The sequence below is a fragment of the Sinocyclocheilus anshuiensis genome, unplaced genomic scaffold, assembly GCF_001515605.1.
Source record: "Sinocyclocheilus anshuiensis isolate Anshui unplaced genomic scaffold, SAMN03320099.WGS_v1.1 scaffold1453, whole genome shotgun sequence".
Lineage (NCBI taxonomy): Eukaryota > Metazoa > Chordata > Actinopteri > Cypriniformes > Cyprinidae > Sinocyclocheilus > Sinocyclocheilus anshuiensis.
The window spans coordinates 243,705-257,143 of NW_015549558.1; the positions used below are offsets into that span (position 1 = coordinate 243,705).

General features: G+C 38.5%; 2 protein-coding genes across 2 annotated transcripts in view; both read left to right on the forward strand.

Moving 5' to 3' along the window:
- Nucleotides 1-13,439, forward strand: part of LOC107656985 (brefeldin A-inhibited guanine nucleotide-exchange protein 2-like) — a 37,494-nt gene that overhangs the window by 15,432 nt on the left and 8,623 nt on the right. Inside the window, exons 5-25 of the mRNA XM_016444957.1 lie at nt 2,185-2,364; nt 2,502-2,817; nt 2,961-3,116; nt 3,200-3,318; nt 3,710-3,843; nt 4,568-4,802; nt 5,155-5,168; nt 5,244-5,380; nt 5,453-5,642; nt 5,725-5,836; nt 5,925-6,130; nt 6,217-6,301; nt 6,523-6,694; nt 6,792-6,943; nt 7,199-7,327; nt 7,419-7,577; nt 7,936-8,083; nt 8,215-8,311; nt 8,393-8,433; nt 11,924-12,093; nt 12,329-12,480. Of these exons, the coding sequence (XP_016300443.1) occupies nt 2,185-2,364; nt 2,502-2,817; nt 2,961-3,116; nt 3,200-3,318; nt 3,710-3,843; nt 4,568-4,802; nt 5,155-5,168; nt 5,244-5,380; nt 5,453-5,642; nt 5,725-5,836; nt 5,925-6,130; nt 6,217-6,301; nt 6,523-6,694; nt 6,792-6,943; nt 7,199-7,327; nt 7,419-7,577; nt 7,936-8,083; nt 8,215-8,311; nt 8,393-8,433; nt 11,924-12,093; nt 12,329-12,480 (3,104 nt within the window). The remainder of the gene's footprint in view (nt 1-2,184; nt 2,365-2,501; nt 2,818-2,960; nt 3,117-3,199; nt 3,319-3,709; nt 3,844-4,567; nt 4,803-5,154; nt 5,169-5,243; nt 5,381-5,452; nt 5,643-5,724; nt 5,837-5,924; nt 6,131-6,216; nt 6,302-6,522; nt 6,695-6,791; nt 6,944-7,198; nt 7,328-7,418; nt 7,578-7,935; nt 8,084-8,214; nt 8,312-8,392; nt 8,434-11,923; nt 12,094-12,328; nt 12,481-13,439) is intronic.
- LOC107657020 (bcl-2-like protein 1) overlaps nt 11,670-13,439 on the forward strand; it is a 36,372-nt gene continuing 34,602 nt past the window's right edge. Inside the window, exon 1 of the mRNA XM_016445004.1 lies at nt 11,670-11,681. The gene's annotated coding sequence lies outside the window, so the exon portion shown is untranslated. The remainder of the gene's footprint in view (nt 11,682-13,439) is intronic.

Consider the following 13,439-nt stretch of genomic DNA (forward strand, 5'->3'; position numbering starts at 1 on the left):
ACTCTACATTATCTGTATAGCATGTGTGTAAGACTTGAATACAATTATGAAGTAATAATTTTATGACGAATAAATATTTCAGTGAGTAAAACTGACTGTTTATAGTATTAAAGACTACACAACATTATTATATTATCTTTAAATTAATTTTTAAATGATTATTATTTTAAATTATTGTCCCTGGATTAGGGTACTCTTGTAATAAAGTAGCGGTGGTAGCGGACAGATTTTAAGTATCAATTCTGCTTAAAAAGACGCGATCTAATCCTGTTTGCATGAAATAAGCCTGTTCCCGTGCAGGTTTAAGCTTACGGACCTGTTGCTATGACAGCAACTCCGAGATGAGCTTCGAAGAACCAAACAATCCAAGATCATGCCAAATCGTCAACAATCAAATCCAGCTAACTGAGTTAGCGACGTACGAAGAACGGGCCCCAGATCTGTAACTCTCGGAAAAATTTTTTTATTCTATTGTTGTTTTAATGTAAAAGCTAAGATTTTGTTTCCTTTGTGGTTTAATAATTCATGCATCAGAGGGTTAATTAATTAGTCTAGTGGGAAAATGAGAGCGTGAGTCGAGTCTCATGTTTGTGCACTCCAAGCAAGTCAAACATGTTTATCTTTATCTCAGGATTAATGTGAACTAATCCTGTTGAGATAAAATGGTCAAATAAGGATGTCCAAGATGATGAAAACTCATCTGAATAGTTTAAAATGAATGTGCCATGTTCTTGATGAAAAATAATCTTTGTATTCTTGTTGGTTACATATGAAAAACTTTTATACTATTTTTAAGAGGTTTGATTTAATTACTCTAAATTTGGTGTAACCAAGCAAAAACACATATTTTCCTCTACCAAATACATTTGAAAATACACATCTTAATTATTATTTTCAAAATCTGTAAACATTTTTAGTACATTTTTATAATATGCATAAAGTTTTCTTGGGGTTGTACCATTTGACACCACAAACGGGCCCCAGATCAGCATATTAGAATGATTTCTAAAGGATCATGTGACACTGAAGACTGGAGTAATTCAGCTTTGCCATTACAAGAATTAATTATAGAATAAAATATATTAAAATCTAAATCTCTTAATTAAATTGTAATAATATTTCACAATATTACTGTTTTTACTGTATCTTTGATCAAATAAATGCAGCCTTGGTGAGCATCACAGACTTCTTTCAAAAACATTACAATATATTATAGAAATTAAATGAATAATTATAAAAAAAAAAAAACATTCACTAAATTTACTTAAAGAAAATTTACATTAGTTTTAATTATTTTAATCAAATTTTTTGGGGGAAGAAAAGTTGCAATATAGTATGAATTCATAGTTTCATCATTCATAATACATCTCTTTTTGACCTTACAGTAAGTTCACCTGGTCACTGCATTGGAGCTCATGCCAAAGTAATCAAAGCTGCTTCTGTATAGAGCACCAATCGTCAACACACTGAGGAAATTTAGTTAACTAAACGATCATATAAGTTGAGAACACCATGATTACCTTACACCATTTGATAAGCTGAGCATTAAAGTACAAAGTCTTTTCTTTGATCCAAGCCTAACACTTATCATTTTAGATGAGCATGATGTGTGAAAGATTTACTAGTATTCAGTTGTCTATAAATGGAGAGAAAACGCAGCAGTACGTAGAGAGTAGTGGTTTGCATAAGGGCAGTTTTACCACCAACATGTGTACATAAGATCACATGATTATCTGAGAAAGCCACCCATTAAAGGTCTTGTTTTCATCAATGTCATTATTTACCTGCATAATTCTTCAAGCCTTAAACTTATCATTGTATCTGAAACACTTTTGTCTCAGTGGGTTTTTAAAATGCGTTTTCTTCAAATTATAATTTAAGTGAAAATGTCTTAGTAATTGGGTTGTCCCTTTGTAACTTTAATGGCAGCAGAACTCAAAATGCCTGAACTTAAAAAGTTTGTGTAAAACCAATGATTTGAGATGAATCCAAAGAGCATCTTGAGCTTCAAGGGAAGAAGAAAATCTGACTGTCTGCACAGTCACATGATCAGTGTCACAAATTTACTCATTTAATAAGCTGACCTAGAAATATTTTTTTTGTGGTCTCAGATTTTTGGACCTCACTGTATTCGAATAAATTGGCATTATCTGTGATTTGATAATGCATTGTGTTGCTCTACAGGCTCTGCTGACTGCCGTGACATCACCACACATAGAGATCCACGAGGGAACGATTCTCCTCACTGTCCGCACCTGCTACAACATCTACCTGGCCAGCCGCAACCTGATCAACCAGACCACAGCCAAGGCCACTCTCACACAGATGCTCAATGTCATCTTCACCCGTATGGAGAACCAGGCGGTTAGTATAAAGCATCTCCAACTGCCTCTATTTGGATGTGATGTGTCACCCTAGTAGAATTTGGGGCGACATTATGGTTTAGAAAATTAGACTAAAACTGGGAAACTAGGTTTGACTTTCTTATGGCTCTCTTGTAGGCTCTGGAAGCTCAGGAAGCAGAGAAGGACAGACAACGTCTGCAGCTGCACAATCCTTCTCCAGTATCCAGTAACCCTTCTCCTGTAGCCCAGAATCCTTCCCCAACTCCTGGTCGGGGGTCCGGATCACCATGGCTCGGACAAGCCTGCTCAGAACAGAACGGACCCCCATCCCCCTCACTCAGCCCCACTGGGGTCCCCTCCACTCCTTCCACCCCCCAAGACTCATCCTCCATCAATGGCCAGCCAGAAGAGTCCAAGTCAGAGGAGGAGTTTGCTACTGATAAACAGAGCACAAAGGAAATTGAACAGCCAGGTACAGGGAATCACTGCTGTCGTGATATATGAGAAATTACTCCAAATTGTAAGGTTCTGGCAATTTCCAGTTGTTTTAGAAAGCTGTTTTGATGCACTTTATTTGGGTAGTAGATTCTGTTTTTAATTTGACTGTTCTTAAAGAAGAAGAGATTCAGGAGTCAAACCAGACGACTTCATCAGTGGCAAGAGGTGTTGAGGGAGAGGAGGTCCATCCACAGCCTGAGACAGAAGCAGGCACTGAGTTTCAGGAAGAGACTGAGCCGGACAGTGGATTGGGAGATAGCTCTGTGGAAGGAGGTGCGTCACACTGGAAATAGTTGACTGTAGCTTTATGGGGACCTATGAAGTAGTAGTCACTCCTGCCTCTGTTTCTACAACAGGCTTAGATCAACATTCTGACTCCGAAACCAAAGTGCCGCCCCCTGTTGTTCGAGTCGACACACAGCAGATGAACGGAATGGTGGATGACCGTGGCTCAGAGTCCTCCATAGACATTCTGGTGTGTTTTTCATTTGTTTAATAAGACATACAGGACCGTTCAAAAGTGTGGGGTCAGTCTTTTTTTTCTTCTAATACTCTTATTCAGCTAAGTAAAGTGATTAAATTGAGCAAAAGAGACAGTAAAGACATTAAATGCTGTTCTTTTAAACTTTCTATTGATCAAACAATACTGAAAAAAGTATCACGGTTTTCAGAAAATTATTAATAAGCAGTACAACTTTTTTCAATGTTGTTATTAAACATTGAAATAACAACAAAAATAAAAAGACTTCAAAGACATTAACAAATCTTACAGATCCCAAACTTTTAAACACAAGTGTGTAAAGACATTGTCCATAAAGCCTTTTTTTATTGTGGTCTAACTGTTATTTTGTTTGTTTACTGAACAGGATGCAGAAACCATTCAGGGCAATCAGACAGCTGCCCGCTTTTCGCACATCCTACAGAAAGATGCCTTCCTTGTATTCCGCTCCCTCTGCAAGCTTTCCATGAAGCCCCTGGCTGATGGACCACCCGACCCAAAGTAAGAACCTGGAGAGGACATTTATTTACAGTAGATGAAATATGTGACCCTGGACCACAAAACCAGTCATAAGGGTACATTTTTCAAAATTGAGATTTGTACATCTCAATGTACATGAAAGCTGAATAAATAATCTTTCCATTGATGTATGGTTTGTTATGATAGGACAATATTTGGTCGAGATATAACTATTAGAATATCTGGAATCTGAGGGTTCCAAATATTGAGAAAAATCTAAATATTGAGAAAATCGCCTTTAAAGTTGTCCAAATGAAGTTCTTAGCAATGCATATTACTAATAAAAAATTAAGTTTTAATATATTTACAGTAGGAAATTTACAAAATATCTTCATGGAACACGATCTTTACTTAATATCCTAATGATTTTTGGCATAAAAGAAAAATCTATCATTTTGACCCATACAATGTAATTTTGGCTATTGCTACAAATATACCCCAGCGACTTAAGACTGGTTTTGTGGTCCAGGGTCACATATTAGATAAATCAGTCAAGTAAGTATTTTTTAGCTTTTTTATGTGAAAAACAAGTAAATGACAAATTGTATCTATAGTGTGATCATAAAAACTGAGATGTTACTGGTGGAGATCTGAGTGCTCTGTTTCTGTCTACACTCCCTGTAGAACAATTTTGAATTAATTTGCCATTATTTAGAAAAGTATTCAGTTTCATGCTGCTGTAATTTTTCCATCCCCTCTCTTTCAGGTCCCATGAGTTGCGCTCTAAGGTGGTTTCCCTGCAGCTGTTGCTATCAGTGCTGCAGGGTGCTGGACCTGTGTTCCGAACCCATGAGATGTTTGTGAACGCCATCAAACAGTACCTGTGTGTGGCGCTCTCCAAAAACGGGGTCTCCTCTGTGCCTGAAGTATTTGAGCTGTCTCTTGCCATCTTCCTTACCCTGCTCTCCCACTTCAAAGTGCATCTTAAGATGCAGATTGAGGTAAACTTAAATAAGGTAAAAATATCAACACAAGTAATTAATCATTAAAAAAGACCAACAATATTAGCAGTGCCAGAAAACCATTTCAGAAATGAACCAGAAGAGTACAAACATCTCTTTTTAACTGGTTGCATGTTATTGATATCTCAGTATGTCATATAATTTAGATTTTTTTTTAAACCGATTATTTATTCCGAAATTAATTCAAATGTGGTAAAAATATATAAAAAATAAGTATTTTTTATTTTTTCATCTTTTTATTAAAATATAAAAAGATGAAGTGATTAATCATAAGGAGCCGACAATATTAGCAATGCCACAATACTACATTTAAAAAATAATCCCAGAACAGCACAAACCTCTCCAGTAAAAACTAGTGCATGATTCACTGCAGTGAAAATCTTCTCAAACTGCACTGTTAGTGTGTAATAATTAATTCAGTGTTGATTGGTTAATGATTAATTTGCAGGAGCTGAGTTTGAGAAAGAAAGGGCTGGAGTGTCTGGTGTCCATTTTGAAGTGCATGGTGGAATGGAGCAGAGACATGTACGTCAACCCCAATCTGCAGGCCAACCTTGGTAAGACAACACTGAGGTGTTTTAATCATCTGCATCATCAGAATTTTCTAAGTCTAGACTGTTGCGTTGTAGGTCAGGAACATCCAGCAGAGGGCGACAGTGCGGATGGGAAGCTCCAGGAGCATCTTTCCTCTCGCAGAGATAGTGTGAGCTCTATGGACTCCACTGTGTCATCTGGAGTTCAGCAGTCTCAGCCAGATCACCCCGAGCAGTATGAGGTCATCAAGCAGCAGAAAGAGATCATCGAGCATGGCATTGAGCTGTAAGTTGTCTTTTTTTTTTTTTTTAAGTTTCTTTGTTTTCTTTTCCATATATTGCTTTGACCATTTCTGTGTTTCTTAAAGATTTAACAAGAAACCAAAAAGGGGGTTGCAATACCTGCAGGAGCAAGGCATGCTGGGCACCTCACCAGAGGACATCGCACAGTTCCTGCAACAGGAGGAGCGACTGGACACGGTAAGTTCATGCTTGTTTTCAGACATGGATAAATTAGTAAACCAAGACATTTTGTACTACCGTAGGCTCTGTTGTGTCATGTGATCAGACTCAAGTTGGTGAGTTCCTGGGAGAGAATGTGAAGTTTAATAAAGAGGTGATGTACTGCTACGTGGACCGGCTGGACTTTTGTGGCAAAGACTTTGTGTCAGCTCTCCGTGCCTTCCTGGAAGGCTTCAGGCTTCCGGGTGAAGCCCAGAAAATCGATAGGCTCATGGAGAAGTTTGCCGCCCGCTACCTGGAGTGCAATCAGGGGTGAGTTTTGCAGTCTGTGAAAGAGTTTTATATTTGTTAAGCCTGCTGGGGTTTGTGTTTGTGCTGACCTGTCTGTTGTTCTGTAGGCAGACTCTGTTTGCCAGCGCAGACACGGCTTACGTTCTGGCCTACTCCATCATCATGTTAACCACCGACCTGCACAGTCCACAGGTAAGACTACTTATTGTTTACTCACTGTCTCCCTTCTCTCCCTTTGCTTTGCTTTGTACTTGCTAAGACACCTTGGCAACTAACCAGAACCTTGGCAACTGCAAACCCACACTCTTGCAACCATCCAGAACACCCTTGCAACTTTTTGCAACTGCTAAAAAAAAAGCATGCTTGTTTTTCTTTCCGTAAAATGTAAAAATCTAGTTTTCTCTTCTCTTCAGGTGAAGAACAAGATGACGAAGGAGCAGTACATAAAAATGAACCGTGGTATTAATGACAGTAAAGACCTGCCCAAGGAGTATCTCTCCTCCATCTACGATGAAATTGCAGGCAAGAAGATTGCCATGAAAGAGAGCAAAGAATACTCCATCACTCCCAAATCTAGTAAACAGAGTAAGAGCCTCTCAACAAAATACCTGTGTAATTTCCTTTGATGGAATTGAATAAAACCCTGTTGAATGCTGACATGAGCTATTTGTCCTCCTGTTAGATGTAGCCAATGAGAAGCAGAGAAGGCTGCTGTATAACATGGAGATGGAGCAGATGGCCAAAACGGCTAAAGCTCTGATGGAGGCTGTAAGTCACGCTCAGGCTCCCTTCTTCAGTGCCACTCACCTAGAGCACGTCCGGCCAATGTTCAAGGTAATGCCACATGTCCAATAAACCACGTCTTAACAGCTCCATGCTATTGAGTATTGGAACAGAAAGTCATTGTTAGGTCAAAAGGATCACGAGCAGGTCATGGAGGAGATGATATGATCTGATACTGTTCCAGGATGTGGTTTCACACATCAGTCTACAAAAAGGTCAAAAGGAAATTAAACTCTGAAAGTATGTTTTGTGTGTGTGTTCATTTCTCAGTATGTATGTTTATGTGTTTTGATCTATGTAAAACAGCTGGCCTGGACTCCTCTGTTGGCGGCGTTCAGTGTAGGACTCCAGGATTGTGACGATCAGGATGTGGCATCTCTTTGTCTGGAGGGGATCCGATGTGCTATCAGGATCGCCTGCATCTTCAACATGCAGGTTTGTGTTTATACACTTTTCATATGGCAAATCATACTATTTAATTTAGTTCTTTCTGGTCTTATTTTCTTCTCTATCACTCTCTTTTCAGTTGGAGAGAGATGCCTACATCCAGGCCTTGGCCCGGTTTACGCTGCTAACAGCCAGCTCAAGTATCACAGAGATGAAGCAGAAGAACATTGACACCATAAAGACTCTCATCATGGTCGCCCACACCGATGGAAACTACTTGGGCAACTCCTGGCATGAGGTGGGCATCAGAGCATGTAAATGGAGTTGAGCATAATGTCAGCAATCTCTTCAAAGTGTGCTGTAATTACTCCAAATCCACTCCTGGTTTTCCAAAAATATTTTATCCAGCTAGACAGTATAATCTTTAGTGACAAATCAGCAGAATTTGCAACAGAAATGAAGAATACATAATAGAAAACTGGCCTAAAACACTGTCACACTCACCCCAGACCAGCAGGTCATCCAGGTCATTTTGTTGAGCCCTGCAAAGTCATGCAACTCCACTCCATGCAGGGGCATAAACCCCTGCTCTCCTCAAACTATTGATCTGCTGAAGTTGTTTCCAGCCTCAACATATCTGCCTGCTCTTTGTTTAGATTCTGAGGTGTATCAGTCAGCTGGAGTTGGCCCAGTTGATTGGGACAGGGGTGAAGACGCGTTATATCTCCGGTGTGGTCCGGGACCAGGGAGGCAGCATAAAGGGCTTCCCATCAGGGGGAGAGGAATTCATGCCTCTCGGCTTAGGTAAGCCATTGTACGACTTCAGTTAATAGCTCATGGATGGGGCCGAAGAGTTCAGCCTGTTTATTGTTTGTTTATTGGTGTGTGTGGACGATGTTCTTATGGAGCAAAACAATGTTATTGGTCTCCTGCAGGTACTCTGGTTGGAGGTCCAGACAAGCGTCAGATGGCTCATATCCAGGAGTCAGTGGGGGAGACCAGCTCTCAGAGTGTTGTGGTGGCTGTGGACAGGTGCATTGAAATCACAGGACAATACAAACATCGCTGTTTATGTTTCCTTGTCTGACCTTCCGTCTCTGTTTTGTGTGCTAGAATCTTCACTGGATCCACCAGGCTTGATGGAAATGCAATTGGTAGGGTTTTTGTTTTAATGTAACAACATTAGCATTGAATTTTTTAAGGGGGTAATATATTTTAAAGGGATGGTTCACTGTTTTTTTTCTAGGCTTGATTGTGTTTATGGGGTGCAGTCTAACGTGTTACTGCTTTGTTTAAAAAAAAACGCATTATTTTTCACAAAATTTCCTTTATTCCACACCGCTCTGTCCCTTCTCTGAGAAACGTGCTGATCATTTCCTGCTTACATGAAGCCCCTCGCTCAGAAATAGGCGATGGGCTCTGATTGGTTAGCTAGCCCAGTGTGTTGTGTTAGCCCAGTGTGTTGTTATTGGCTCAACCGTCTCTAGTGCGTTTCTTAACGTCCCGCCCCTCACCTCAGCGGCATGTGCTCCGGTTGTATTCTAAACAGCTGCATCGTTAATATCGCTTATCAGTTTGAGCCCGATTGAGAAGCAAGAGGATTGTGCAGAACCTGTGCAAGCACGGCTTTTAATGGTGGTAGGCCTAAGTTTTTTGTTTGTTGTCTCATACTTTTAGATATGCTGTTATTTGTAAATGCAACTGCTTATGTTAGCTTTTAATATATGGTTTTATCATGATTAAAACTTTAATACAGTATGGCAACTGTTTAACGCTTCTCATAGCTATGTGAAAATAAGTGTATAAATGGAACAGTTCATTTTTGGAGCTGAGCTGAATGAGAGCGAGAGAGAGAGATGCAGAGTGTGTGCAGAGCAGGGGGACGTGAGGAACAGTATTAAGAACCGCTGCTTTAGAACATTGATTTTGAAACTTGTGAATCCATTAGAATCGTTAGAAGACAGAATCGCGATTCATATATGAATAGATTCTTACGTGCAGCCGAACATTGATTTTGAAACTTGTGAATCCATTAGAATCGTTAGAAGACAGAATCGCGATTCATATATGAATAGATATTTACGTGCACCTCTAGTTTTCTCTTCCTCTTCTCTAAAGCAGCGCAGCATGGCCTCGCCCCCTTTGCTGCCTTTTCCCGAGGGCGGGGTTTATCTGGGTTTGTTACGTCACGAACCCGGGAAGTAACTTGTTGTAGTCCCTACCAGCCATTTTTGTAGGCATTTAACTGCCAGAATTTTAAGACTATATCTCCGTTTGCATTGAACTTTCAGCTTCCTAACTTTGCAGATATTGTTTATGCTCAAACAGCAACATTACACACTAACTAATGTTAAAAAAGTGAAATCGCAATCAACCACCCCTTTAAATATACACTACCGTTCAAAAGTATGTAGTTGGTGAGTTGTTTATTTACTTATTTTTATATTGTTGAAAGAAGTCTCTTATACTCACTAAAGTAATATTATGAAATATTGTTACAATTTAAAGTAACTTTTCTATTAGTATAATTTGAAATGTAATTTATTCCTCTGATGGCAAAGCTGAATTTTCAGTATCATTACTCCAGTCTTCAGTGTCACATGATCCTTCAGAAGTCATTCTAATATGATGATTTGCTGCTCAAGAAACATTTATTATTATCAGTTTTGAAAACAGTTGTGCTGTAAACTGATGCATTTGTTTAGGATTTTTTGATGAATAGCAAGTTCAAAAGAACAGCATTTATTTTAAAGATGTCTTTACTGTCACTTTTGATCAATTTCATGCATTCTTGCTGAATAAGTATTGGTTTATTTTAAAGAATCTTACTGACACCAAACCTTTGAACGATAGTGTAACTATCAGATGATATAATTTATTTATTATTACAGCAGTATTTATCTTGCACAAAATCAATGAGGGTCTCAATTAGCTACAGGATGTGAGAGCACAAACTTGAACAAATAAATTGACATTTATTTAAAATGCTCTAATTTCATTCGAAAACATGGTGATCAATGTTCCCCAATGCTGCAAATGAGAGAGAGAAAATGCTAGGGGTTTGATTTATAGAGAGGTTCAGTTTGTAGTTGTAAAACATGGAAAATAATTAGCATTGATTCCTTCAGGAATTAAATGGTTTTTAAAGTAGCAGTTTTGAGTTTATGTACAAAATAAGGTCTATATGTAATATTATATGAAAACGTTTTGTTCTACCACAGTAGTTACATAGTCAAACCCTGAATGTGAATTTTGAAGCAGTTGTGTTGCTAAATAAGGACTACTGCTACTACAAGGATGAAAGTTTACATGTTTCACAAATCAAACTGTTGGTAGTCCTTATATATGCACTATACAATGTGAAATAAAATTTTGCGTCATGCTACAGCATTACTCATTGGGAAAAAATTGCTTGTTACTGGAAAGCAACACTATTTTGAAAACAATTGAGCTGCTGTCACGCAACTGAGAAGTGTAGCTAGGTTATTTGCGTCGCTACATGTAGTAAGTTAATAACCCAACACTGTTTGAGAGCATATGTGTGGGTTGATTATGTGGAAAAAGATACTTTTAATTCTACTCACGTAAACTTGAGTCAGTTTTGGTTGTATTTACTAAGAAATTAACAGGAACAGCTGCATTCTTAACATATCTTTAGCTCCATGAGCAACGGAAAATCAGTATGTTTTTAATGTGTAAGTGGGGCGTCCATGCTATTATCCTTTTCACCATAGCTTGGGTTTTTTCCTCATAGTCTATTCATTCATTTGGTCCATTATATCATAAAGAAGTGACTTACAAGGGGTGGGGTTGTTCAGTCAGAATTGCTTCTGGATCTCTGTTAAACAGGGTTGCCAAGTTCACAGTTGTTGTTTTTTTTTTTGGGGGGGGGACTGAAATAGTTGTATTTATTTTACATTCAGCCAATAATAAAGCTGTGCTAGATTATGGGTTTTTGAAGGAGGGGCTCTGGTTTAGCGCTTTTATGAAAACAGACATGTTTGATGACTACTATAGTGATTTTTGAAGTAAAATTATGTATAATGCATAAAACAGTGACTATAAATTTTGTATTTTAGGAAAATTGAGAATTGTCCAGTTTAATTTCATGTTTTGTACATTCTATTGAATTCAGAAGTCACAAACTTCCCTGATCCGTGTAATACATACACACATGGTTCCATGACGGAGCTTCTCTTTGGTGAAAGACAGTTGGCCTTTTTGGTTCTTAAAAATTATGTAAGAATTTGCAAATATATCACAGCTCAGACAATGTTAGCAACAACATGAGCTATTAAAATAAAGACTTTTTCTATAATATTTCTATAATACATAATAATTGCTACATGTTTTGGTTGTAGGTGTATGAATAGTTGAAAATGCTCTGTTTCAGACTGTTTGGGTGGACACAGATTATTTTATTATTTTATCATGTATTCTAACCAGTAGGCAACTGCCACATGAAATGGCCCTCTGGACAGACTCAATCCAACCCACTTTGATTTACTTTCACACTTGCTGCACACAGATACTCTGTTCTAAACTAATGTGTTCTTCCAGTAGACAGTGGACATGTAAATATTGTACCTGGGGGCAAAATGTCACTGAGATTTGTGTTAATTGTAAACTCTGCTCTATCTCCAGTGGACTTTGTGCGTTGGCTCTGTGCGGTGTCCATGGACGAGCTGGCCTCTGCTCACCAGCCGCGCATGTTCAGTCTGCAGAAGATAGTGGAGATCTCCTACTACAACATGAACCGCATCCGTTTGCAGTGGTCACGCATTTGGCAGGTCATTGGAGATCACTTCAACAAGGTCTGTAGCCTTACCTAAAGGTGCAGTCATATTTACTGCTGTTCTGTGAATATTTGTTGTGAATTTTGCATCAGGTTGTTCAGTTTGGCCACTCTGATTCGCTGTGTTGACCTTTTTTTGCATGCAAAATTTTGCTAATGTGACCGCACCTTCAAGGTGCCAGTGAAATGTTTTTTTCTAGATAAGATAATCAGTAAAACGGCTGTCTGATTGTGTTTTATTTCTGGTTTGGCAGGTGGGTTGTAATCCTAATGAGGATGTGGCCATCTTTGCTGTGGACTCCCTGAGACAACTTTCTATGAAGTTTCTGGAGAAAGGAGAACTGGCCAATTTCCGCTTCCAGAAGGACTTTTTAAGGCCATTTGAACACATCATGAAGAAGAACAGGTGAGGAAAGGAGAGTTAGAAATGTGAATGATTGAAAAGATAAAGAAATGAGGCAAATTGCTGCTGCATGATGAAACATGTTAACTTTAAACACTGGTGGAGTGTGTAATTTTCAGTAGGGATGCACAGAAATTTCCACCACCGAAAATGGCATTTCGGTTTTCGGCCAAAAGAGGAAAAAAAGGCCGAAAATTTGAGCTGTAAATAAACGGTGCGCCACACCACCCAGCAGTGTTCAGCACGCAGGTTTCACTCTCCCTCTAGCTGTGTCGTGATGCTCCGCTCTATGAATGTGCGTTCTGTTGAGTTGCTCACAGCCCATGCAAACTCTCCACTCGTGTACCACTCATGCTCACCGGAACCGTAAAGTCCACTTAACGTGCCGACGGGAGATTTCTATGTAGTATACTTGCTCATGTTTGCAATAGCACTACTGTGCTGTATGTAACATGCAACGCTGGTAAAATGACGCTACCATCTCGTTCACTGATCTGCTCCCAGCTATGCTCTGCTCACATGACTCTGATAATAATAGCTTTGTAGGACTATACATTATTTGGATAATTAGTCAAAAAAAAAAGTTGTATCTGATTCTGTTTGATTTTCTGTCCGATTTTATTGTGTTACTTTCAATAAAAGTGTGGTTATTTTATTGGCCTGTGTTTTTTAAATTCAGTATCATTAAAAATATTTAGTTAAATTACAAAGTTATTTTATTGGCTTGTGTTTTTTAAAAATTCAGTATCATTAAAATTGAGTTAAATTAAAATTCTTACAAAATTACTTTGTATTATTTAATAAAATAATAAATAATTATTACAAAGCAGTTTCGGGTTTTGGCCAGTTGCATCCAGAATTTTCGGTTTCGGGCCAGAATTTTCATTTCGGTGCATCCTTAATTTTCAAAGGTAAAATGTTTTGTTATCCCAGCTGATTATGCAGAAGCACCTGTAAGTAGG